This window comes from Oryzias melastigma, linkage group LG19 (genome assembly GCF_002922805.2).
Source record: "Oryzias melastigma strain HK-1 linkage group LG19, ASM292280v2, whole genome shotgun sequence".
Lineage (NCBI taxonomy): Eukaryota > Metazoa > Chordata > Actinopteri > Beloniformes > Adrianichthyidae > Oryzias > Oryzias melastigma.
In genome coordinates this window covers 2,933,170-2,958,504 of record NC_050530.1, presented here as the reverse complement: position 1 = coordinate 2,958,504, position 25,335 = coordinate 2,933,170, and the positions used below count along the sequence as shown (strand labels likewise).

General features: G+C 37.2%; 3 protein-coding genes across 8 annotated transcripts in view; 1 reads left to right on the top strand and 2 right to left on the bottom strand.

Moving 5' to 3' along the window:
* LOC112154150 (cAMP-dependent protein kinase type I-alpha regulatory subunit) overlaps positions 1-2,515 on the bottom strand; it is a 9,663-nt gene extending 7,148 nt beyond the window's left edge. Inside the window, exons 1-2 of one of the 2 annotated variants that reach the window (XM_024284866.2) lie at positions 2,325-2,515; positions 882-1,085 (exon numbers count right to left, since the gene is read on the bottom strand). In XM_024284866.2, the coding sequence (XP_024140634.1) occupies positions 882-1,085; positions 2,325-2,513 (393 nt within the window). In that variant the 5' untranslated portion in view covers positions 2,514-2,515. Of the gene's footprint in view, positions 1-881; positions 1,091-2,324 lie in introns of both variants that reach the window. The other variant, XM_024284867.2, reaches the window with a different exon arrangement.
* Positions 2,516-3,673: 1,158 nt separating this feature from the next.
* LOC112154152 (WD repeat domain phosphoinositide-interacting protein 1) lies at positions 3,674-14,067 on the top strand. The gene is made up of 12 exons (XM_024284870.2): positions 3,674-4,100; positions 5,923-6,005; positions 6,791-6,960; positions 7,039-7,135; positions 8,932-9,029; positions 9,107-9,199; positions 9,272-9,342; positions 9,426-9,533; positions 11,196-11,360; positions 11,434-11,541; positions 11,615-11,754; positions 13,248-14,067. Exons 1-12 carry the CDS (start codon positions 4,024-4,026, stop codon positions 13,367-13,369), a joined length of 1,332 nt encoding a protein of 443 aa, XP_024140638.1. The 5' UTR covers positions 3,674-4,023; the 3' UTR covers positions 13,370-14,067.
* Positions 14,068-19,157: 5,090 nt separating this feature from the next.
* Positions 19,158-25,335, bottom strand: part of LOC112154280 (arylsulfatase G) — a 16,287-nt gene continuing 10,109 nt past the window's right edge. For 4 of the 5 annotated variants that reach the window (XM_036217110.1, XM_036217109.1, XM_036217111.1 and 1 more), the window contains exons 5-11: positions 25,150-25,287; positions 22,011-22,195; positions 21,864-21,944; positions 21,691-21,799; positions 20,024-20,144; positions 19,854-19,944; positions 19,159-19,695 (exon numbers count right to left, since the gene is read on the bottom strand). In XM_036217110.1, the coding sequence (XP_036073003.1) occupies positions 19,415-19,695; positions 19,854-19,944; positions 20,024-20,144; positions 21,691-21,799; positions 21,864-21,944; positions 22,011-22,195; positions 25,150-25,287 (1,006 nt within the window). In that variant the 3' untranslated portion in view covers positions 19,159-19,414. Of the gene's footprint in view, positions 19,696-19,853; positions 19,945-20,023; positions 20,145-21,690; positions 21,800-21,863; positions 21,945-22,010; positions 22,196-25,149; positions 25,288-25,335 lie in introns of all 5 variants that reach the window. The other variant, XM_036217108.1, reaches the window with a different exon arrangement.

The window sequence follows — 25,335 nt, the reverse complement described above, 5'->3', positions numbered from 1 at the left end:
TAAATTTGCATAAAATTGGATTGACAATAATAAATTTACCTAATAGAAACACAACAATTAAAAAAAAAAAAAGAATTCAAGTTTCATGAAGAAATTTCTAGATCTTAAAGGAGGTGGTTTTTGAGGTATATCAAAATTGACATTTTTCTCGCAAAACCGCAATGGAAACACTTCAAATTAAGAGTCATGTGACCACAAAGGTCCAACAGCACCACAGAGATCATCAAAAGTTGAGCAGAATTGTTGAATCTACAGCTCCTCCATAACATCACCAACCACCATTTCCTTAAATCTCTTCATCCGTAGCCGCTCCAACGTTAGCTTGATGCTTCACGACCTGAATAAGACGCCGACGTCTCCTTTGATAGGTGACGAATGCTAGTACCTGCTAGTGGTAAAAAATATGAGTCTATCCGCTGAAAATCGTGTTTTTGAAGGACTTATTCGCATCATTATGATTTAACAAAAACAGTATAATTGCAAAATTATGTTTTTTCTCAACATTTCTAGAATTTCGCATATGTGTAATAGAAATGCAGCTATTTATAACATATTTATTATGTATAAGCTACCCTGAGCGGGCCACAGAGTCCCAGCAACAGGGTGGGGAAGTGGGGGCGGGGTCGCCCCATCCACAACTTCCACTCTGCAGAAACTTATGTCCAAGAAAGTGACATAAATTTTTGGATATTGGCTAAAATTTGCATTATTTTAATAAAAAAAGAGCACCAGGAACACCTTAAAATAGACTAAAATGTGTTAAATATGTTAAACAACAATAATTGGATTCAAAGAGAGCAACTAAACAGAGTTCTGGGATGCTCATCCTCATATCCGTCCACTAAATTATAGTTCGAGTGCAAACAAACAAACAAACAAACCTTCTCCAGCCTCTCGAAGTACTCCCTGAGGAACGCCATGGGCCTGTCGGGCCTGGAGGTGCACAGCTGGACGATGCAGTCCTTCAGCAACTGCTGGATGTTGTGTTTCTGCACGTACTGCTCGCACTCCCTCAGACTCCGCTCCTCCTCGCTGCTCGTGCTTCCAGATGCCATGACGACAACCGCGACCCTGCTCTGTGACCTCTACCCTTATACCGGAGAGGGAAAAGAAACAGCTGGATGTCAAATCGGCGCCGGGACGACGTGGGATTCACAAGATACAGCAGTGATGTGAATTTGAAACTTTCTCCTATGAAAGAGTTCAAACCACAGAGGCAAAAGTGGTCATATGATACAATCAAACTGTGCAAGAGAGCAAAAAATATCTATTTATGAGACATAACTGAATAAGCCTGATGGCGTGGTGACAATGTCAAACAAATAAATTAAAGATTCGCCATAAGAATTAACTGAGAACTATGTGAAACATCCTCAATAATAGAAACTATTTTACTTTAATATAACATTTTAGGTTACCGATACTTCTCAGCTAATAATTCTTGATGGAGTGTGATTTCAGATACATTTGGATAGAGCCTGGCTCTGATCAATGTGTGCACTTTAGATGAATAAAAGGTCAAGGACGAGGCCTGGGGAACAAATCAAACTATCCGTTCTGTGTCTCCACACAGCATTAATAGGATTGGGATGAATTCTAATCTGACCAGGCCGGAGGGAGATTACGAACCATATGATCAAAAATGCGTCTGAAGGGGTCTTATGTGGCTAACTACAAAACGAGGTGGAAACTTGAGCTTAGTTTAATCCAAAATAGAGAGGAAGAAGCAGGCCAGACCATAATAGTCTCAGATCTAGTAGAATAGCATCATTTTGTTTTGTTTTTAGCATCATTGAGTTATAAAACATAACAATAAAATGTTATATTACAAAGCAGCAGCGTTAACGACACTGTAAAAACAATGTCATGCAAAATGACTTTATGTTAAAACTATGAGGATGCGTTACACTATATATAATAAGTAAAATATATGCAAATAACAACAAATTACGCAAATATGCTAGCTTTCTGGAAGAGAAATGCTCGTCGAGCCCCGTCTAGGTCAGGATAGCTTCGACAGAAAGCAGAAATACCACAACCAAGTAAACTGTAATAACAGAATTCGATTAAAAACTAAATAAATCGATTATTTAACTATCATTTGTTGTTTATATTGACATATTTAAGCTTCACGTCAACTATCTGTGGCCTACGGTGAGCGCGTTTCGTTTGATGCCTAGCTTGGCTAGCTCAGTGCAAAGGCAAAGCTCCCCTTCAATGACGCCATCTTGAGTTCTAGCATAAACAAACGAGAAGCGAAGGAAACAATTTTCGCCCGTTTAAAGGTCAAACGTTCCGCGCGCCCAAACGACGATGATACTCACTCGAAGCTGTAAAATCCCACCGAGCCTTTCGACGGACACTCGGTAGATTAGATATTTCACAAAGCGCACCGTTACCCGATCCTCCTCCTCACTTCGATTTTTTTCCTGGCCCTGGACCGCTGCCCCACCGGATACGGCTGAGGACCAATCAACAGCCGTCATTGACGTCAATCCTTCTCGTTCTGACATATGAGCTCGTTGCCCCTGGCAACCTTAAAGGGACCGCACGGACATGTGACTTTAAGGAAAAGGTGTGAAAGTTTTTTTGTTTGTTAAAATAAAAAAAAAAAATAAAATAAAATAAAAAATAAATAAAATAAAATAACATAAATATAATAAAATAAAATAAAATAGAATAAATCACGATATTAAAATACAAATTAAATAACAAAAACATATTGTAAATAATATTAGCGAAGTTAGTTAAAATAAGATGGTAAAGCAGAACGCAAATCAAAATGACTTGATAAGTAATTGTTTATAAAAGCCACTATCAATCAGTGTGTGTGTGTTCAATTTATTGAAATTCATTTTATATTAAATACATTTATATTTGTATTTTTGTTTTCTTATTTTAGAACAATTAGAAAGCCACAAGTCAAAATACAAAGACAACACATGTGGATTAAAAACTGACCACAAATGACTAATTTAATTTAGTTTAATTTACTTTTATCAGGCAGATGTTACTAATTCAAGTCTACTCCTTAATACTCATTCAGCTCTGGCAGAAATAACAAAAAAAAGAAAAGTACATTCCTTAGTTGCCATCAATAACGTTATAAATACTATGAATTAATCACAATTACCAGGAGGCTCAGAAATTAATTATAACCACTATTTATTTTGTTTTAGTGTAAAGATTGAAACTCATTTATTTGTATTTATTTTTTTAATATTTAAATTTGTTTTGAAGTTCAGTGCCTCTCTTAATCTGCACCTTCCTCTTTAAAAACTTTTTTTAGTGAACACTACAAAAAGAACCAAAACAGCGCATGTTTTAGAAGAAATTAACAAAAAAAATGCAAAACAAGTTTTCAAAGTTTCATGGTTGAAGTAAAAATTTGCATAAAGTAACTTACAACGTGTTCCAGACGTTAAGTTAAAAAAAACAACCAAAGGGTAATTTTTTTTAGCAGTCTTCCTTTGTGTTATCCAATGAAATCCCCAAAACATTTCCCCCCTGATGAGCCTAAAGGTGCCCCTGACCAATCAGCAGTTAGTTCTTTCTGGGAAGGCGGGGCTTGTTTGATGAGTGGTTGCTTTGTCCAATCATATGGCGGGTTGGACCAATTCAGCCAATGAAATGCGACTAAAGACAAACTAGTTTGCTCTCATCGGCCAATGGCGACGCACCTTAAAATGACGCATCATCCCATCAGCTGTTTTTGTTTTGCTGTGTTAACGTTCTTAATAACACATTAATAACACAATTGAAACTAGCGGACAACACATCGGCTATCCCGGAAGTGCAGTTAGCGGGTTTTTGGAAACAGTTTGGGAGGTCACAGTCGGCGGGCGATGCGTGCCGTCCGGGGGGAGCTGGCAGGACGTTCGGGTCCATAAAAGAGTGCGAGCGTGGCGTTTGGAGTCTGGAAGCACAGAAAGAAAGAGGAAGCGGGCTCCAGAGTCGATCGACCCCAAGCCCGCCACGGCCTCCGACCTCGGCAGGGGGTCAGCCGCGAACTGGGCCGCTGGGATGGAGTCCCAGGACGCGCCGGAGAGCCCCGGACTACACCGAGGCTTCATCTGTGCCTCGTTCAACCAGGACACCACGTAAGCGACCTGCGGCCCAACCTGGAGCCCTTGATCCAAAAAATAATGGAATTTCCTGTTTTTGACAGAGTACTTTTGTTGGGGGGGTTAAACACAACAACATAAACACAGAAACTGGAGCTGGAAGGAGGCCACCGTGTTAATCTGCAGGCCTGTTGCACACTAAAGTGCTGTTTTGGCAACAAACTTGTGGCTGCTGTGAATTACAGTTAAAACGGGTCATATGTGTGTGTAAACACACTAAACTCTTTACACAGCTTGTTAATAATTCATATTTTAAAAATCACTAATTTGGAATTAACTTTATTTAAAAAAAAGCAACTTTTTTCTCTTAAAGTTGTTCAAAAATTGTGGAAAAAATGTGACCTTCTCATTAAAAACCTGACCCAGGATTTGACAAAACAAAACAGGTGGTTAAACCGTCCTTCTTATCTCTGTGACATTTGTCATCTCCAGTCAGGATAACTCAAATGAGGCCTTTTTTATGGAGCTTTCAGAGAGCCCTTTGTTAAGACAATCTAAACAGAAACGTTAAAGCACTTCCTCTAATACACACGTGTCAAAGCCATAGACTGTAAAAATAATTTTATATACAGTCTATGGTCAAAGCCAAGGCCCGGGGGCCGGATCCGGCCCTCCGGGAAATTGTATCCGGCCCTCCAAATCATTTTATTTTATTGTTATTAATGACCCGATGTTATCTTGTGCTTATTTCTAACTTGTATAATTTTGACAAAATATATTTTTGTGAAGAGTAAAATATTTAAAGTTATTTGAGGTTTAAGTTGATTTATTCTGGAATAATATTCATGCCTTTTTATTATTCATGATTGTGTTAAAAAGTTACTGTTTTAAAGTTTTTTAAATTGGCATTCTGCTAGCTTTTTGGACTATTTTGGCATTTGCTAAGATTTTTTAGGCTATTTTGGAGTTTAGTTAATATTTCAGCTACATGCTAGCTGTTTTAGCTAATTTAGGCTTTTAAAAAATTGGGGTATTTTTCAGTTTAGCTAATGTTTCAGCTAAATGCTAGCTGTTTTGGCTAATGTAGGCTTTTAAACTTTTTTTTGGCTATTTTGGCTAATGTTTACATGCTAGCTTTTTGTTCTAATTTAGCCTTTTTTTTAGGCTATTTTGTAGCTTAGCTAATATTTCACCTACATGCTAGCTGTTTTGGCTATTTAATGAATTTCTTTTAATTTTTTTAGGCTATTTTAAAGTTAAGCTATTTTTTCAGCTACATGCTAGCTGTTTTGGCTAAATTAGGATATTTTTTTCCATATTTTAGGCTATTTTGAAGTTAAGGTATTTTTTTCAGCAACATGCTAGCTGCTTTGGCCAACCTATGTTTTTTGTTGTTTTAGTTTCCAGTTTTAGCGTTTTCATCTATTAGCCTTGGTGTTTTTAGCTATCAATTTCTGCATCTTTAGCTATCAGCACTAGCATTTTCAGCAGCCAAATTCAGCTTACAACATTCCCACTAGCATAATTGCAGGTAATGCTATATATCTAGTTTATAACTATGGTAAAAAGTTACAGTTTTAAAGTTTTAAAAATGTAGTTTTTGAGTGTTTAATAAATGTTTATCCTGTTTGGCCTGCAACCTAAGGTGTGGTTTGGATTTTGGCCCCTTGTGCGATTGAGTTTTACACCCCTGATCTAATAATTTAAATACAATTAAGTTGTAAATATATTTAAAAAATACTAATAAAAAATAAGAATCGTTTATTTTGCCGTAGAAAACCCCCTCATAATGTTCAGTTTATGGGTCATCCTAACAATCCTGTTTGACTGATAAGAACTTCTGTGTTTGTTCTTGTAGCTCCTTGTCTGTGGGCACCAAAACTGGTTACCGGCTCTTCTCTGTCACAGCTGTGGACAAACTGGAATGCATCCATGAGGGAGGTATGAGGAAAACTGTTCTTCACGCTGAATCATTCTCTGATTTCCGCACATTTGTGTTTTTGCTTGTTTAAGTAAATCCATTTATTCAGCAGGAAGTGTTTTATGATCTCAGTGTGACAGCTCAAATATGACCTAAAGTGTGGTTAGATGATTCAGAAGTTCTGCTGAATGAGTTTTCTGTAGCATTAATATCCAGAGAAATTATTTAAATTAATTCAAACAAGATTTAAAGCCCCACTCCGATGAAAATTGTATTGTTGTGTCATTTTTCTCATGATAGAGGTCATATATTAAGAAAATTCAACTTGTTTCTGAGTATTTTATGTTCAAATTGTTGTGAATCGGGGTAGACGGACAAAATTATTTTGGAAAAATATTGTACATTTGACATACAAGTGCTCCACTCCATTCTAATAGATCTAATTGCCAACGGATAGATCCATGAACGTCTTAGTTTTCTTCATCTGAGGTGGCGTCTTGCTCAAAGCTGTACGTCTGGATAGCTCGCCATTTTTGTTGCACTGGTAATGTTAAGTTGGGGGTATGAGGGGCAACTAAACAAAGGTATCATGGGAAGTGAGGGCAGGGTTACTCCAACAGTCCCACATTTCTGATGAACTCCTGCTGCTCTGTTCACATGTCCTAGAAAATGACATTTGACTAAAAAAGGCATAATTTCAATTAAAAAAAACACAGGGAACGCTTTGAAAATTCATCAGAGTGAGACTTTAAATTGGTTCCATAAAGTCAACATTTCCAAAGTGACTCCTGTGTTTTTTCCAAAGTGGAATGTCCGGACATCTACATTGTGGAGCGGCTGTTCTCCAGCAGCTTGGTGGTGGTGGTCAGCCTCTCCATGCCCAGGAGGATGAATGTTTACCACTTTAAGAAGGGCACAGAGATCTGTAACTACAGCTACTCTAACAACATCCTCTCCGTCAGGCTCAACAGACAGGTGAGAGCAGAGAGGAGGTTTTTGTTCGGTTTGTCCCTCTTCTTTGGGCTTGTTGAACTCTGTTGTTTATTATGCCAGCGGCTGGTGGTGTGTCTGGAAGAGTCCATCTACATCCATAACATCAGAGACATGAAACTGCTCAAGACCCTCCTCAACACCCCCGTCAACCCATCAGGTACGGTCAAACTCATGAGAATTGTTGTTTTTTTTTAAAGGGCTTAAATCATGCAAAAATCAACTTTTTTAAGCTTTAAAATGTGTAATTTTTATATATTTTAAGGTTACTCTGAAAGGCTTAAGAATAGCACGATACAGACCCTTTAAATAAAATATGAAATAAATGCCCTAAAATATAAAAAAATGTCTTTCAATCATTTAAATTAGAATACTAAAGTTGCTTTTCTAATAATTGCAGGGTAGAGGATGAAGTGTCACTCAGCTCATTTACTGTTAGGGTACGTTCACATGTGTGACGCGTTCAAGACCGCGCTGAACGTGGGGTTTGTCTCGCATATGGTGTTCACACAGATTTGTTGGTGCCCAATACTAGCGGTTGTACTCACAGTTGAAAAAGGCTTGGTGCAAGACGTTGACGAATCTTGCTCTAATCCAGCTCTATTCCGATATATGACAGACTTGATGTCGTATAATTCCAGTCGGGCACGAACCGCTATCAATTATTTCAACTTTATGATTGATTTTTAACCGGTTGGTGCTTCTATGCTATGAAAATGATGCTACCCATACGTCACTGATAGATCCAAGTCCCTGATTAGTCGAAGTTCAATTGGTTTAACTGTCAGTCTGCCTATCTGGTTTCACGTTTAGCCTAAAAAATCACTTAAAAACTTGCATTGCAACACATGAACGCGATGCTGCGTTCACACCATGTGCACGCATTTTACCCGGCTTCATGAAGGCACGTTTAGCCAGTGGTGTTCAAACCAGCCATTCGTGGAGCGGCAGGAAAGAGGATTCTTCTTCTTTTGTTTTTTTTTTTGTTTGTTTTTTTACTGTTTACTAGTGCTTGTCTGCCACTCACAGTGGGATGTGGCTTGATGTGAAATGTCGAAGCGATGCAAACCTTACTCTGCTCAAGGCTTTTTCTTTCACAGCTCTATTCTGATATATGAAAGAATGTATATGAAGTATATGAAAATTGAATTCCAGGTCGGCAGAAAAAGCGCAAAAAATAATTTAATAAATAATTTAATCTTCCCAATCTTGTTCCATGTTTTGAAAAGGATCCAACCTACATGTCACAACTAAATTCAAGTCCCTGATTGGTCACAGTTTATCATTTTAGCAGCCTGTTAGCCTGTTGATAAAATATTAGCTAAACTCTAAATTAGCCTAGAAAAACCCAGTAGATAACATATTAGCCAAAAACGTTAGCATCTTGCTATAATATTAGCTAAACTCTAAATTAGCCTAAAAAACCCCAGTAGATAACAAATCAGTCAAAAACGTTAGCATGTTGCTAAAATTGAAGCTAAACTTTAAATTAGCCTAAAAACCCCAGTAGATAACAAATTAGCCAAAAACGTTAGCATGTTGCTAAAATACTAGCTAAACTTTAAATTAGCCTAAAAAAACCCTAGTAGATAAAAAAATTGCCAAAAACCTTAGCATGTTGCTAAAGTATTAGCTAAACTTTAAGTTAGCCTAAAAAAACCTCAGTAGATAACAAATGATCCAAAAACGTTAGCATGTTGCTAAACTCTAAATTACCCTTAAAAAACTGCAGATAACAGATTAGCCAAAATATTAGCTAAACTCTTTTTTTTTAAATTACCAAAAAAGATGAAAGCATATCCCATAAATATATTTAAAGGCTTGTTGCTAAATTCTACTCAATATTTAAAAAACTATCAAGGTTAAGAATACCAAAAATACAAGCAGTAATGTCCTGCTGAAAAACTTCCGTAAAGGAGCAGGAGAACCACCAATGTTCTCACTCCTCTGTTGTAGGCTTGTGTGCCCTTTCTGTCAACCAGACTAACTCCTACCTGGCGTACCCCGGCAGTGCCACCATGGGGGAGATAACCATCTATGATGCCAACAGCCTGGTGAGGCTCTCCTCTGCCAGCAGCACATGGATTTTCATGGAAAAAATATAACAGAAAACATTTGTTTTCCTCCTCAGAGCACGGTGACTCTGATCCAGGCTCACGACAGCCCTCTGGCAGCACTCACCTTCAACGCCTCTGGCTCCAAACTAGCCAGCGCATCAGAGAAAGTAAACCTCTCTTTGACTTCTGATAAACTTCTCGTCTTCCAGTGAGTCTGAACATCTCCTCCTTTTCCTCAGGGAACTGTAATCCGAGTCTTCAGCATCCCTGAAGGTCAGAAGCTGTTTGAATTTCGGCGAGGGATGAAGAGGTTGGTACTCAGGTTTCCTTTGAATTCAATGACAATAGAAATAGAGATGATAAGTTTGTTTTTCTTCATTTCATGTGTTACAGATATGTTAGCATCAGCTCGCTGTCCTTCAGTGCAGACGCTCAGTTCCTGTGCGCCTCCAGCAACACAGAGACCGTCCACATCTTCAAGCTGGAGCAGCACAGCCCCAGGTAAGGGCGGCCAAGACGTCTCACCTGTTATGACCCAACGAGGCAAACGCTAAAAATAAACTCCCATGGAGGTTGCATCGAATGCTTTTACCAAATACCCACTATGATCATCTTTTGATCTATCTTCAAAGCGTTCCCAGTAGTGCTGCCACAAAAGAATATTTAATAGTCGACTAATCACCGATTATTTTTTCCTATTAGTCGACTAATCAAGTCATGCCTAAACTGGATGTCAAGCACTAATCTTAACCAACATTAGCTTTAAACGAACTGAAAATGAGATATATAGCATTACCTGCGCTAATCCTAATGTGAATGCTGTGAGCTGAATTTGGCCGCTGAAGATGATAGTGACGATAGATGAAGATGCTGAAATTGATAGCTAAAAACACTAAAGCTGGTAGCTGAAATTACTCAAGCTAATAGCTGAAATCACTGAAGCTGATAGCCTGCTAAAATATTAGCTAAACTCAAAATTAGCTTAAAAAGCTGAAAAAAAATCTAAATTAGCCAAAATAGCTACCATGCAGCTGAAATACTAGTTAAACTCCAAATTAGCCTAAAAAGCTAAAAAAAATAAAAATTAGCCAAAATAGCTACCATACAGCTGCAATACTAGCTAAATTCCAAATTAGCTTAAAAAGCTAAAAAAAAAATCTAAATTAACCAAAATAGATAGCATGCAGCCAAAATATTAGCTAAACTCCAAATGAGCCTAAAAAGCTGAAAAAAATTCTAAATTAGCCACAATAGCTACCATGCAGCTGAAATACTAGCTAAACTCCAAAATAGCCTAAAGACCTGAAAGAATCTTAAATTAGCCAAAATAGCTAGCATGCAGCTGAAATATTAGCTAAACTCCAAATTAGCCTAAAAAGCTGAAAAAAAATCCTAAATTAGCCAAAATAGCTAGCATGCAGCTGAAATATTAGCTAAACTCCAAATTAGCCTTTAAAACCTTAGTAAAAATACAAAAATATTCCAAAAAGCTGACAGATTGATTTTATAACTTTCAACTTTACTAAACTCTACTCTATAATACAAAGTAACGACTAATCGACTATTAAATTAGTCGTCGATGTTTTAATAGTATGTTAGTCGTCGATTAGTCGACTAAACGTGGCAGCCCGAGTTCGCAGTGATCTTCCATTATGATGATGTCGGTTTTAACCAAAATCTAAAAACGTTTTCTTGGATATTGTTTCTGCAGAGCAGCAGGAGGTCATTAGCAATGAGTTCTGAGTGGAACTGTTGGCTTGGAGGAAGCCCCCCTCACTCCCCATCATCCATCTGTTTACACGCTCTCCCACTAGCTTACAGCCCCTCACACCTCCAATCTAATATTTCACTTTTTACAGTGTGTGTCTCAAATTCTTATGTCATCAAAGTTAAGCCAGTAGATGAGATCAAACTTATTTATTTGTTTATTTGATGGGGACAAATACAAAAGAACATAGATCTTTGCATTATAACAATCTGATGCTTGTGTCAGTGTTTATAGCCGTGGCTAATGCGCAACACCGGTCCCTAGTGGAGATTTTACTGAAAAAAGTTTTTAAGATAAATTTCTGAGAACTTTTTTGGTTTCTTGTTAAATAAGATATTGAAAGAATCAGTTTTTATGAATGAACGTTCACCATTTTGAACCTTTTTGTGTTGAAGTCAAGAGGAAGAATCTCCAACCTGGTCAACCTACGTTGGCAAAATGTTCACCGCCGCCAGCACCTACCTGCCCACCCACGTGTCGGACATGATGCACCAGGACCGAGCTTTCGCCACCGTTCGCCTCAACATGTTCGGCCTGAAGAACATTTGTGCTCTTGCTACGTGAGGACACAGAAGCCAGCAGAAGGAGCGTTTGTTGTTTTATTTTTGGAGGTTTATTCCCGTTTGTTCACAGAATCCAGAAACTTCCCAGACTGCTGGTGGCGTCCTCGGACGGGTTCCTTTACATCTACAACGTGGATCCCCAGGATGGAGGCGAGTGTGTCCTCGTTCAGAAACACAGGTATGCGTTGGAGGCGGAGTTTGCTCCGGTGTTGGTTAAAGTTGTTGAGACTCCGCCTACTTTCACTCTACAGACTCTTTGAAACCAGCGGAGAACAAGATGAACCTGAAGAAGAAGAGAGCCCAGAGGACGTCTGTCCACAGCCAGCCGGTCAGTCCTACGCCGCCACCGTGGCGCTCCCATCCACGCCGCCATCGTCCACCACGCTCATAGGTAATCATGCGACTTTTGAACAAAAAAAAGGCCAGAAAGAAAAATTTTACTTAATTTTTTTGTCTGAAATTGTGTTTCTGCGCTTTAAATGAACTTAAACAGTGGTCCAGGTGAATACTCGATTCTGATTGGCTGCTGAATCTGGATAAAAAAAAAAAAAGAAGTTCTGGTTACATAGCCCAAATGATCAATATCAGTGCGCAGGCTTCTTTAAGACAAAACAAGCTGTAAGAGTTGAACTTTCTCTGAACTGAAGGTTTGTTTAATCCATCAAGACGATCAGCATTTACTGCATACGGCTTTCCTTTAGCCGTCGGTGTCGGCGGCGCATTGTCATGTTACCATGACAACGGTACCTATCAAATAGTCCACTTTTTGTGAAAAAACAATCTAAATCCCCAAAAATAACAACAATAAAGTACTAAAACTCAGTTGAATATTTATATTTTATTTCGTAAGTGACCATGGTATAAGTGGGAAAATTAGGACTGGGTTAATAAAATTTATTTTAATCGATTTGATCTTAATAGATCAATAATCAATTCATAAAAAATATAAATCGATTTAACACATAACGCTAAAGCCCGCTAGCTTGATGCTAACTTTTAATGGAATTTGCATTACACAAATGTGTATAAATGGTAAACTTAAAATTAAATCGAATTAAAGAATCGAAAAAAATCGGAATCAAATCGATTCAGGCTCTGGTAAATCGAATCGTTTCTGGAAATTATAATCCATACCCAGAACTAGGGATAATGTCCCACAAAGTGTGCATTATCGGACGTTAACGCTCATCATGGAACCCTGATCGTCCAACCTATAAAAGAAGATTGGCAAATTAATTTGTGTTAATAAATATAAATGTGTTAACTTTTTTTTTATTATTAATCACACGCATTAACGCCATAGACTTGTCTTATTTCCCTTCTAAGCTATCAATCAAATGTTTTAGGCGGGGCCAGCGGGCATCACATGATTTTACTGAGGCATCTGATTGGTCAGTTTATAACTTGAATAACTTGTGATAAAGAAAAAAATATCTTTAAAAATTAGGAGAATAGCTATTCTGACTAATAAAATGACTTCAGTAAATCTATTTTGGATTTTGGCCTTCTTGGAATTTGCAGTTGATATGTCCAGTGAATATACAGTCAATGGTCAATGTGTTAACGTTAGCTCTAATTTAAACTCAAACTGAAGTTGTAAAAGAGATACTGGCTCACATGTGCTTCCAACAAAATGGATTTATCAAAATTAAAAAAGCCCTCATTGGTGTCAGCTGTGGACATTTATGATTAAATTGATTTGCTTTAAAAGGAAATAATTTATTTTTTTACAAATGTGACAATTTTAGTGCGTTATTATCCCAAATATCTATTTTAAATAAGATAAAAATATCTTGGTGGTCTATGTAATCTACAGTTGATTTTAAGTGCTATTTAGATGGATTTTCTGAAACATGCAAAAATCTTTTTCCTGTTTTATTTTAGGCTATTCTGAAGAGGGCGGAGCCCAGAAGGGAGAGGTCATCCCTGAGCACGAACTGGCTGAAGGCCCCATTTGTCTGGATGACGAAAACGAGTTTCCTCCCGTTAGCAACCAGAGTAACTAACCAACCAACCAAACGTTCCCTGAACTTCTCCCCGCATTGATATCAAACATGTTATTTATTTCAAGCTGGGAAGACGGCGCCGTTCATCCGTCTTTGGGTCAAACCTTAGAAACTGTTTCTGTGTCCCTCTCCCTCCTCTCAGCAGGAGAAGATGATGAGATCTTCACAGCTGACAGTAAAATAGACATGTGCTTTGTAAAAGCATTAACATCAGTGTTAGATATTTCTAAAAATAAATGCTTAAAGCAAGAACATTACATGACAAGACGATGCAGCTGTGGGAGGAAGGCCGAGTTTTCTGAGTTTTTGATGATGTAGTCTCTTCCTAATTCAGGGGTCTGCAACCTGATGCTCCGGAGCCACATGCTGAGCAGCATTTGTAAAAATTATTTTTATTTTTTAAATCCTGCAAATAACTTCATTACTGGTACACTTTAGACAACATTAATGTCAAGAATCCAAAGTTTCATTTAAAAACTGAAATTACACTTAAAGAAATTATTATTTTTTAATTATTTTTACTTAGTCAAGAAAACATTAAATTCATTGAATGTGCTAATTTGAAACTCTTTCACATTAAATCGATTTGAATTGATTTAAGCTTAATAGATCAATAATTGATTCACAAAAGATATAAATCGATTTAGCACATGAGGCTAACGTTCGCTAGCTTGATGCTAACGTTCAATAGAATTTCCCATTGGACGGCTAATGCTAACGTTCGGTTGCCCAAAAAAAATACATAGTTGACTAAATGAACATCTTTATTTACTTACAGGGATTAATTTTTCAAACTCTTTTAAGGAAATAATTTTTAAAGTAACTATTTGTGGTCTAAAACTTCGTTTTTTTCCCCTCATACTGTTGTCTTCTTCTGGAATAAAGTGTACTTCTATAGCGCGATCGCCACCTAGTGGCCAAACTGAAACGTCCTCCAGGAGAAACAGAACTGTTTACAATGTTAATGATCTGAACATTTTAGTTAGAACTTCTCCTTTAGAGAATCCATGTAACACTGTATGATATTAACAATCTCATGTTAACTGTATCAGATTAATATAAATATATTCAAATTAAATTGAAGATTTTTAATGTATTTCTAAACAAATGTGTATAAATTTGTAAACTTAAAATTGAATTGAATCGAAAGAATCGGAAAAAAATCGCAATTCAATCGATTCATGCTGCTGTGAATCGAATCGAATCGTTTCTGGAAATTCCAACCGATACCCAGCCCGAGTTAACCCGCCCCTGCTAATGTTTTAAAACAATTATTTCACACTGAATGTATTTTATTTCTTTTTGTGCTGCTTTCTTACGTAAAATAACATAAAATTGTTATAAATTAGGGCAGAGAATAGATTAAAAAAATTTAGTTAATTAATTGCAAACCTGGGAAATTAATCGCGATAATTAATTTAAAAAATAATCGCGATTAATTGCAAAAATTCTTGCTAGCGGTATTTGCCGAACTTATTATCTGATAATAATCACAATATGATTACTTTTAATAAATGATGTCATCGATATAAATATGAATCAGATTTATCATACATTTGTGATTAATCATGTTTTAGTAAGTACATTTTATCTGACAATGTGCAGATTTTAACAAAAACAGGCCAGAAAGAAAATGTTTCCTTCATTTTTTTGTGTGAAATGTTTAAATTTATCAGGTATTAACCAAGAATGGTAATAAGAAATTAACATGCACACCTTAAAAAAAGAAAAAAAAGTTCCAGTCAGCTCTACATCACTGCGCAGGCCGCTTTAAAACAACATTGCATTCATCTTCTGGACAAAAACAAGCAGTAAAGGGTGAACTTTCTCTCTAAACTGAAGTTTTATTTAACTTTTTGTGACAATCCGTATTTATATCACTTTCCTTTGCCGCTACAGTCGAGGCTCAGCGATGTGTCGTTGGGTTACCGTGACAACGCGCCGGATCAAATAGTCCGCTTTTGTGAAAAAGTGATCTAAACTGATAAAATAACAAGAATAGTACAAAAAAACTAAAGAAATATTTTTTTCGTAAGTGGAATAATACTTTATGAAATGTTTTAATGTCTCTTCACAAGATGTAATTAATTTGCATTTATAAATATTCATGGGTTAATTATTTTTGATCAATTGCGTGCATTAATGTTCACAACCCTGTTATAAATATAGAGAAAAATTATAATTCTATTATTATAAATATTTAAAACTACATTTGATGAATGAGAAAAACATTTTTGAATTTTTTATGTTTAAGAGTGGCTTTCATTGGTCCAAAAAGTGACCCGAATGTCTCTTTTAGAGTTAAAGGTTGCAGACCCCTGACCTAAAATTCAAAGATTTTCCAGATTTTTCTTTTTATTAAAGAAGATTAGATGTTTTTTGAGTGGAAACGTCTTTGAGTCTTTGCACATTTTCTCCTACGCAGTAACTCTGCATATCAGTTTCCAAAGATTTTCCCAATTTTTCCCAGGATGTCTTTAATTTTAAGGATATTTCCCGTTTCCCTCATCTCCTGCTCACTTGAGACACTTTGAATTAGCAGATTTCGGTTGATGCGGATGTTAGAGTGAAAGTTCCGATTTCCTTTTTGCAGGATTTTGATTCCACTGAAAGGTTTTTTTAAAGCATTTTTTTATCGCGCAAATTCAAATCTATAGTTTTTTTCACGTCATATGTCAACAAAATAATTTCTCTTTCCTTTCAGTCGACACAATTTTAGTCAAAATTCCAGCAAAACTTTACTCTGAGTACTCGAACCGTCTTTTTTTTTTTGTTACTTTTGACGGATTTAGGTCAAATTTAAAGAAGGCAATAGCAATTTATGAAGATCTGAGATGACATTTATACAGCATAATCACACTATTTCATTTAGATCTTATATTAAACGCTGCTGAATTACAGAAACTCTTTAATAAATCTAAAAAAGGCTCCATGTTTGCACAGATAAATATATTTTAAGGAGATTTTGTTTGATGATCAGAACAGGAGAAGGCATGTAGAAAATATTTCTGGATTTGAGTTAAAAAAATCCCAGAAAACTACAAAGATAGTGCCATAAATCATTCCAAAAAACCACAGTGATGATCTAAACAGACTTAAAATTTGTCGGAAAAAACATCTAGAGCTTCATAAACTCACAGATTTCAAGGATTAAATATTTGCAATAATTTTAGTTTTAAAACCTCACTTTCACATTTGTGCAAACTAGAAAAAAATGAAGGTTTTATGAACTTTAAAGCCTAAATGTATGTAAATCACCACAGCTATATGAACAAGTTGCAGCTTTAGATATAAAAAAGAGCAAAAAAAGGTTCAAATCTGAAGCAAAATGAGAGTTTTTAGTCATCGAGGAGAAGAGGAAGGAAAAAGGTTTCCTTACTATGGAGGAGGGATTGAATACCTCACAATATTTGATTCTGAAGCAGCTATGATGCTAACTATAGTAGCAGCAGATATGAAAGCTGAAGGAGCAACAAACGGCAAAGTTACAAGTCGATCCATTTCAGGATTCTTTTATATTTACCGCATCAATATCAAATATTCCTGTAAAAACAAGTATTACACACCCACACATAGACCTACCGCGTATGAGTAATTTATATGGAGGGTTTTTATTGTATGTATATAACATTTCTATATTGTACTTGTGTAGTACAAAACCTAGATGTGATTTGCCAAAAGATGGCGATGTTAGTTCACCTTTTGAGCTGTGTTTATCCATTCAGTACTGAACTTTTAAACCCATTAAAATGTACAAAGATGTCATTAAACTTTTGCAATGAGTGTTGGTTTTTTTTTCTTCATTTTATTAAAATTTGCCCAAATAAAATCACTTTTTTGCATCATTTTATCACATTAAAGCAAAAAATATTTTTGTTTTGTTTGTTTAATTTCTACAACAGTATTTATTTCTCTATTTAGGATGTAATAAAATGGTCTGCAGGATGTTTTAAAAAAATCAAAATGTTTGACCTGTTTTAGCTCCAAAGTTTAACCGCCGTCTGTTTGCACATCTGCTGGATTGGACGTTGAACCTCAAAAAAAAAAAAAAACTCCAAAATAAGGCTCTGCTTAGTGGTTAATATTCCAGATTAATTGTACATTTTGTTGCACAAGCACCAACTTCAGCATGGATGTTCCTCAAGATCCTCTCTTTCAGAAAAGAAAAATCCAAAATGGCGGCTAATCGTAAACATGGCGTCCTACTTTTAATTTTTACAAATATATTTAATGTTTATTTGCTCCAGACTCAACAATATTGGCTGTTTTTAGTTTAAAGTTACAGAAAATCAAAGAACATAAACACTGGAGCTCCGGTGTTTAAGGGTTAACTCAGGGGTCTGCAACATGCAGCTCCAGAGTCACATGTGGCTATTTTATGTCTCCATGGTGGCTCTCTGCCTGAAGAAAAATAAAATAAAAGTAATTTTCCCCCAAAATTAGAGTTTAGCTTCTATTTTAGCAACATGCTAACGTTTTTTTGCTAGTTTGTCGACTAGGTGAAGTTTTTTGGGATAATTAAAATTTAGCTTTTATTTTAGCACCATGCTAACGTTTTTTTGCTAGTTTGTTGTGGACTAGGTGAAGTTTTTTGGGATAATTAAAATTTAGCTTTTATTTTAGCAACATGCTAACGTTTTTCACTAATTTAGTTTACTGAGGCATTTTAGGTTATTTTAGAGTTCATCTAGTAATTAGGCAACAAGTAAACCTTTTTTCTAATTTGGCCTCTAATTAGTTTTTTATGCTAATTTGGAGTTTAGATAATATTTTAGCCATATATGCTAACATTTATTGGCTAATTTGTTATCTTTTGGGGTTTGTAGGCTAATTTAGACTTTAGCTTTGCTAATATGCTAACATTTTTGGCTAATTTAATTTACTGAGGAATTTTATGCTAATTTGGAGTTGCTTTTAATTAAGTAACGAGCTAAGTTTTTTGGCTAATTTGGCCTCTACTAATGGTAGAAGGTAAAAACATTTTAAAAAATCAAATTTTGAGACATGCAAGTTTCTTGTTATATTTTCGCTTATGTTTCAAATGATTCACATTTATTAAAAAACTTTAAAAAAAATGCAAATCCAAATTTCTTAAAGGCAAATTGCATTCTGGGAGAATGAGTTCTTAATAGCATAGAGAACAGTATTCAGTGATAAAACAGTAAGACTATACGGCTCCGTCTAGGTTTTGATCAGTGGAAAACAAGCCCAAATGGCTCTTCTACTGTTAAAGGTTGCCGACCCCTGGGTTAACTGAAGGCTAGCTCTGAAGCTACGATCACACTGACATCTAAAACTTGCGTTTAAGAGACTATTTCTAATGTAAATGTGTTCAAAACACATGTTCGTCCATCACTACGCACGTTTTTAAGACACTCTTTGGGTTTTACTTGCAAAACGTGTCCATTAAACATGTTGAAATATGAATTATTTGCGCTGAAATTCCCTTTTCTCAGCTTCAGAATCCACTTTAATTGTGTTAATTGTATAGTTTGAAGAATGTGTGTTATTCGGCTGTTGGTGTTAAAGGGTCAAAAATGAGACAGGTGTTTTAATTTTATCTAAAAACAGCATCATTATAATTAAAGGGTAACCAAACAGGGAAGTTGAGGCTGACTCCACCCACAGACAAAATTTGTAAATCCATTCAGAGGGGTGGGGCTTATGGGCTGGACTGTTATCATTGATGGGAGGTCTGAAACTTACATGGTTTGACCAATCAGAAAATTCAACTGTAATACCTTGATTCAACCTGTAGGGGGCAGAACACAGACGGTTTTTGACTTTAAAAATTAAAAAACTTTATTTTAATTAATCAAAAATGTGGAAATGACTGTGACAGAACTTTTAAAGCCTCATTTATAGACCAAAAAAAGTTGATTTAGGGTTTGGTAACCCTTTAAAAGAGCACAAATTTACAATAGAAGACAATATATACTTGGAGGGGACTTTAAACTTCCGGGATACCAACAAAATACTATTATCTTGGATTTTCTCATGGTTTCTGAAGGTACATCCATGCTAAATTCTTGTGTCTTCCCCGCCTCAGTCCAGGGTTTTGCACCGGCAAACGGCCTGCCTTTGATCGCAGCACGGTGCCGCCGATTCCTCCTTTCTGTAGTCGGCTGTGGACACAGACTCGTCCGTGGCGATGTCCCACAATAGCTCCTCCCTCTTGCGAGCGATTCTCTGTGCCACTGTCTGGTATTCAGGTGTGTGGACCTCCAGGGGCGTTTCCTCCGCCGCGTCTCGCTCCAAATCAAATATCAGCGGCGGATCGTGGAGCTGCGGGCGTCCCGTTGCTCCCCCACAAGCCTCTGCTCCACCTGACGGGACATCCACGTCACATTTATGTACGTCTGGTTATCTACAAACTAGCACCAGCATGACGGCACAACACATAGGCCTCCACAGACTCGGGAGAAAGATTCTCTGTGTTTACAGCATCAACACAAACTTGGAGACAAGTGACGTGCGTTTGCACCTGTGATGTAGAAGGCTTTGTATTTCCCAGCTCGAACCGCCTGCAGGTCCCCAAACCGCCCCGCAGCGCCACTGTTGGGGTGAAAGAGAAACTGCAAGCACCAAATTAAAAACAAACATCTAATTCCAGTTCAAAAAGTGGAGTTTTGTAGAAAAAAGGGATGTTTGTACCTCGTGACCCACGTGCTCCTGACGCAAGAGGACGCTGGTGGCGTCCATACCATCGTAGCCCCTGTCTGTTGGGGGGTTTATTCCCGCCAAGGAGAGAAGAGTCGGGAAGATGTCCATGCCACTGTTTGAGGAAAAGAAAGATCAACTTCACATATCATTTATTTTATTCTTTTGAAGTAGAAAAACATTTTTTTTTGGAGTGAAAGATGATTTTTTTTCTCTTCTAAATATACAAAATGTTGTGTATTTCAATAATAAGTTGATTATTTCATTTTTTTTTTACTTTTTTGTTTTCTCTTGCTTTGTAGAATCCAATTAAATCTAAATTAAAGCTGCATTTGTATACGCACTTTGTTTCCTCCCTTTCTCTTTCTGTAAGACTCTATGTGACAAAAGTAAGAAACACTTTTTTCAAAATGGCGGCTTTTCTGTTGCTTTTATCTCCATAGCAACTATTTTATGTTTTGGTCGCCTGGGGATACCGAACAGATCAACGTGAATTTCAGAAGAATTAACAAATGTGGACTTTTTGATTTCCTTAGCAACAGATGTTTTTTGCTAACCACGCCCACATTCTTAATATATTTCATATCCCATGTTATGTTATTTGTTTCAGCTTCAGCCTGGCATCAAGATGTTCAATTTTCACAATTTTACATTGAAAAATGTGCGAGTAACAGGAGGACGCCACTTTTGCATCTCGCCACGTGCACGCCATTTAAAATCTCAACTTCAAATTGTAACGTTTTTCCCCCAAATTACTTCCCAATGATGATCGAGAAGTTAGGAAACGAGAGATGAAAATCTCTAGGGCGGGTTTTCAATTGTAGCTGGAACTAAAAGAGGTTTTTTATTTAATCCAAGATGGCGGCCTCTTTCCAAGGTCAAAGGTCAATGAGACTCCAGGGGTCGTTGAAGACTTGAGCTGGCGGCATGTGTGTCAAATTTCGTCAAAATCGCTTGATTAAAAGGTACATTTTCCCATACGCGAAAATCGCCAAACCACAGATTTTGCCACAAAATGGCCGCCATAGGTTGTGTGGCCATCCCATAATAATTTCAAAACTTCCTTTGGATATTTCCGACACATGTATTGGTTTCATTAGTAGATGCTCTGTCATCTAAGTCATCCTCTTTAAGTAAAAAATTGTTCTGTTACAGTTTTGGGATATTTCGTGATATATATCGGTTTGTGAGACGCGTATCGCGATACATATTATATCGCCAGCCGATACACACCCCTAGTAAGCCATCATTGGTCAGAATGAGTCATAGTCATCGTTTCTATGGCAACCACCTTCCTCAATCAGGAGTGAGTTTGTTAGAAGTCCACTTGAAAGCGAGGCTACACAAAATCTGTCAATCAAACGTTTTGATTCTTGAAGGTGAGACCGCCTACTTTTGTTTAGGCATCTGATTGGTCAGTTTAAAACTTGGATAACTAACGCTACAGAAAATATATATATATATAAAAATAAAGACTAGCAGTATTCGCTCTTTACTTCTCCGTAGAATTCTGATTCTGGCTTTTTCGACACACTTCCTGTCGAAGAGGGGGCGGGGTCACTCAGTGCAGTTTTCATATACAGTCAATGGCTTCCATACGATAGTCCCGAAGCATTCGAAGAATTTAAAGCTGTCTCAACATGCGGGTAATGTGAGCGTGCCTCAGCAGGGCCGAGCTGCTGGCGTTTGCAGGGATCCTGCCGGGCCAGTACGCCACCGCGGGAACCCTGTGGCCTCCTTCCCACGTGGTCCGCTTCGCAGAACCGCCACCTGAAAGTCACAACAGTTAAACACATCCAACCTTCCCTCAGCTGGAGTTTGAAACTCACTTGACCTTTGTTGGTCTGCCATTTTCCTGTGAAAGGCCCGACGCTTCCTGCATACTGGCACTTCTGCTCCCACGGTCCGTTGTCTCCTAAATTATAGGTTTTCATGAGTCAGCAGTTTGTGAGAGGACACTCGTCTCATCCGGGTGAATAACCTGTGAACCAAATGAGAGTGTTGTTCTTCTCCGTGTCATCAGAGGCGCTTTTTATCGTCCCGACCAGAGAGTCCATTTCTTTGAGGCTGGCAGCGTAGACTCCTTCGCTGGCGGCTCCTGCAGGAGCCAGGGGGACGTGCATGTGAGCCAGAGCCATGTAGAGGAGGAACGGCTGTCCTCGTGCACTGAAAACGTACAACGCTGCTTTAGAAGCTGCAAGACGATCTTATGAAATGTTTGTTTTTTTCTTAAATGTCACTGTAAACGTCTCCTGTGATCCGCCCAGAGGTCTATAACCGCGGGAACTGAATGTTCCTGATCTATCCAAACACGGCTGAGCAGGAGAAGAACAACACTGGTTCTGAGGAGTCTCTGCAGGAGAAAAGACACTCCTCGAAAGCTTCTCCTTCAAAGAACAAACTCCACTTCTGCCCATGTGAGGCTGAACGATCTCTGGTTTGATTCTTTAAACCGTTTGACAGAACGACATTAGCTTAATGAATCCACAATAAAATACAGTGGGTGTAGAATGCATCCATCAACAACTGGTTTCCATGAGACATGTGCAAAACTTCATTGAATTTCTAGAAATGTTGAAATGTATGAAATAGTCGGGCTTTCATTAGGTCAATTTATTATTGCACATCGAATTAGCGCAATTAGTCTACATAGTTAATGGAAATGCAACTAGTGTCTGTCTTTTCCATGTAACACAGAGTGAAAGTTGACCTTTGTTTGTTGTTTGGGAGTTTAGCTAATATTTCAGCTGCATGCTAGCTGTTTTAGCTAATTTAGGTTTTTTAAGCTATTTTGAAGTTTAGCTAATACTTACATGCTAACTGTTTTGGCTAATTTAGACTTTTTTCAGTATTTAAGGCTATTTGGAAGTTTAGCTAATTTTTCAGCTACATGCTAGCTGTTTTTGGCTAATTTAGGGGTTTTTTAGGCTGTTTCAGAGTTTAGCTAATATTTACACGGTAGCTGTTTTGGCTAATTTAGGTTTTTTTAGGCTGTTTTGGAGTTTAGCTAATATTTCAGCTACATGCTAGCTGTTTTGGCTAATTTAGGTTTTTTTGGCTGTTTTGGAGTTTAGCTAATATTTACACGCTAGCTGTTTTGGCTAATTTAGGGGGTTTTAGGCTGTTTTGGAGTTTAGCTAATATTTCAGCCACATGCTAGCTGTTTTGGTTGATTAAGGATTTTTTAGGCTGTTTTGGAGTTTATCTAATATTTCAGCTACATGCTAGCTGTTTTAGCTAATTTTGGCTTTTTTAGGCTATTGTGAAGTTTAGCTAATTTTTCAGCTACATGCTAGCTGTTTTGGCTAATTAAGCTTTTTTCAGTTTTTTTAGGCTATTTTGAAGTTTAGCGAATTTTTCTGCTACTGGCTAGCTGTTTTGGCTAGCCTAAGTTCTTTCTTTTTTTTTAAGGCTAATTTGGCGCTTTGCTAATATTTTAGCCGGCTATCAACTTCAGCATTTTCAGCTATCAGCTTTGGCGTTTTCAGCAATCATTTTCAGCATCTTTAGCTATAAGAACTAGCATCTTCACTGGCCAAATTCAGCTTACAGCATTCACTCTAGCATTACCGCGAGTAATGCTATATATCTAGTTCATAGTTATGTTAAAAGGTTACCATTTTAAAGTTTAAAAATGTAGTTTTAGCGTTTTCAATAAATGTTTATCCTGTTTGGCAGCAACTTAAGGTGTGTTTTGGATTTTGGCCCCTTGTGTGATTGAGCTTGATACCCCTGATCTAAAGCTATACATAATCTCCCCATGTGCAGCCCTTCAATGGATCAAACAGAACACAGGTTTGTCCATAAACACGTGTGAATAAAGTTCTTTGCTTTCTTTTTGCCCCTTCACTTTAGTTTGGGGAATCGTGGACGTTCCAGCTGGAAAACAGCATGTGTCTCCTAAGCTTTCGATGAAACCAGCCTACGGCAGAGCATGAATGCGCCATGACTGCATTCGTTCACACGACCTCGTAGTTTAGCGGGAGGCCCGCAGTCTGCAGCTGCTAGCCACATGGGCTCACGCCCCGACCTCAAACACACACATGCACACCAGGACATTCTGTCCAATACAGCCTACTGTTAAAACACTCCAGACTGGAGTGTCTGTGTTCAACGTGTCACTTCAGCTGAAGCGTTCAGATCAGGAGTGTCAAACTCAATCGCACAAGGGGCCAAAATCCAAAACACACCTTAGGTCGCTGGCCGAAGAGGGTAAACATTTATTGAACACTCTAAAACTGCATTTTAAATAAAAAACGTATCATAATTACAAACCAGATATATAGCATTACCTGCAATAATGCTAGTGTGAATGCTGTAAGCTGAATTTGGCCGCTAAAGATGCTGAAATTGATAGCTGAAAACATGGAAGCTGATAGCCAGCTAAAATTTAAGCTAAATGCCAAATTAGCCTAAAATTAGGTTAGCCAAAACAGCTAGCATGTAGCTGAAAAAAATAGCTAAGCTTCAAAATAGCCTAAAAAACTGGGAAAAAAGGTCTAAACTAGCCAAAACAGCTAGCATGTAAATATTAGCCTAACTCCAGAACAATCTAAAAAACTTTTTAAAAAGCCTAAATTGGCCAAAACAGCTAGCATGTAGTTTAAATAGTAGCTAAACTTCAAATTTGCCTTGAAAATGCCAAAATAGTCCAAAAAGCTAGCAGAATGTCAATTTTTCAAACTTTAAACCTTTTTAACATAATTATGAATAATAAAAAGGCAGGAATATTATTCCAGAATTATTCAAATTAAACCTTAAATAACTTTTAATGTTTTACTCTCCATAAAAATATCTTTTGTCAAAATTATACATGTTAGAAATAAGCACAAGATAACATGGGGCCATTAATAATTATAAAATAAAATGATCTGGAGGGCCGAATCCGGCCCCCGGGCCTTGAGTTTGACAGATAAACCCTGAATGAAGGAGTTCTGAGACTAAACTGGAAACCAGTGTTTGGAGTAACTTATTACAAAATTTTTAATTGTTATGTTTATATATCAAAGTGTTCAAATCTATTCATGTCCAACAGAGCAATAAAGCGCATTATCTTTCACTTTTAAAAACTTGGAAATGTCGTGCGACACGCGGTTAGACAAACAGGTTGTGCATCATACCTTGTGTTGTGTATAATCTTCAGTGCAGCAGACTCGTATTGATCAGTGAGGCTCCACAGGTCAAGAGGTTGCTCCACGATACTGCTGTTCTCAATCAGAGGAAGACCCAGCTTGGAATAACAGCCTCCATGTAGACTTCTGCTTTTAACCAAAAGAACAAATGAGATAACAACAATTTGCATTTAT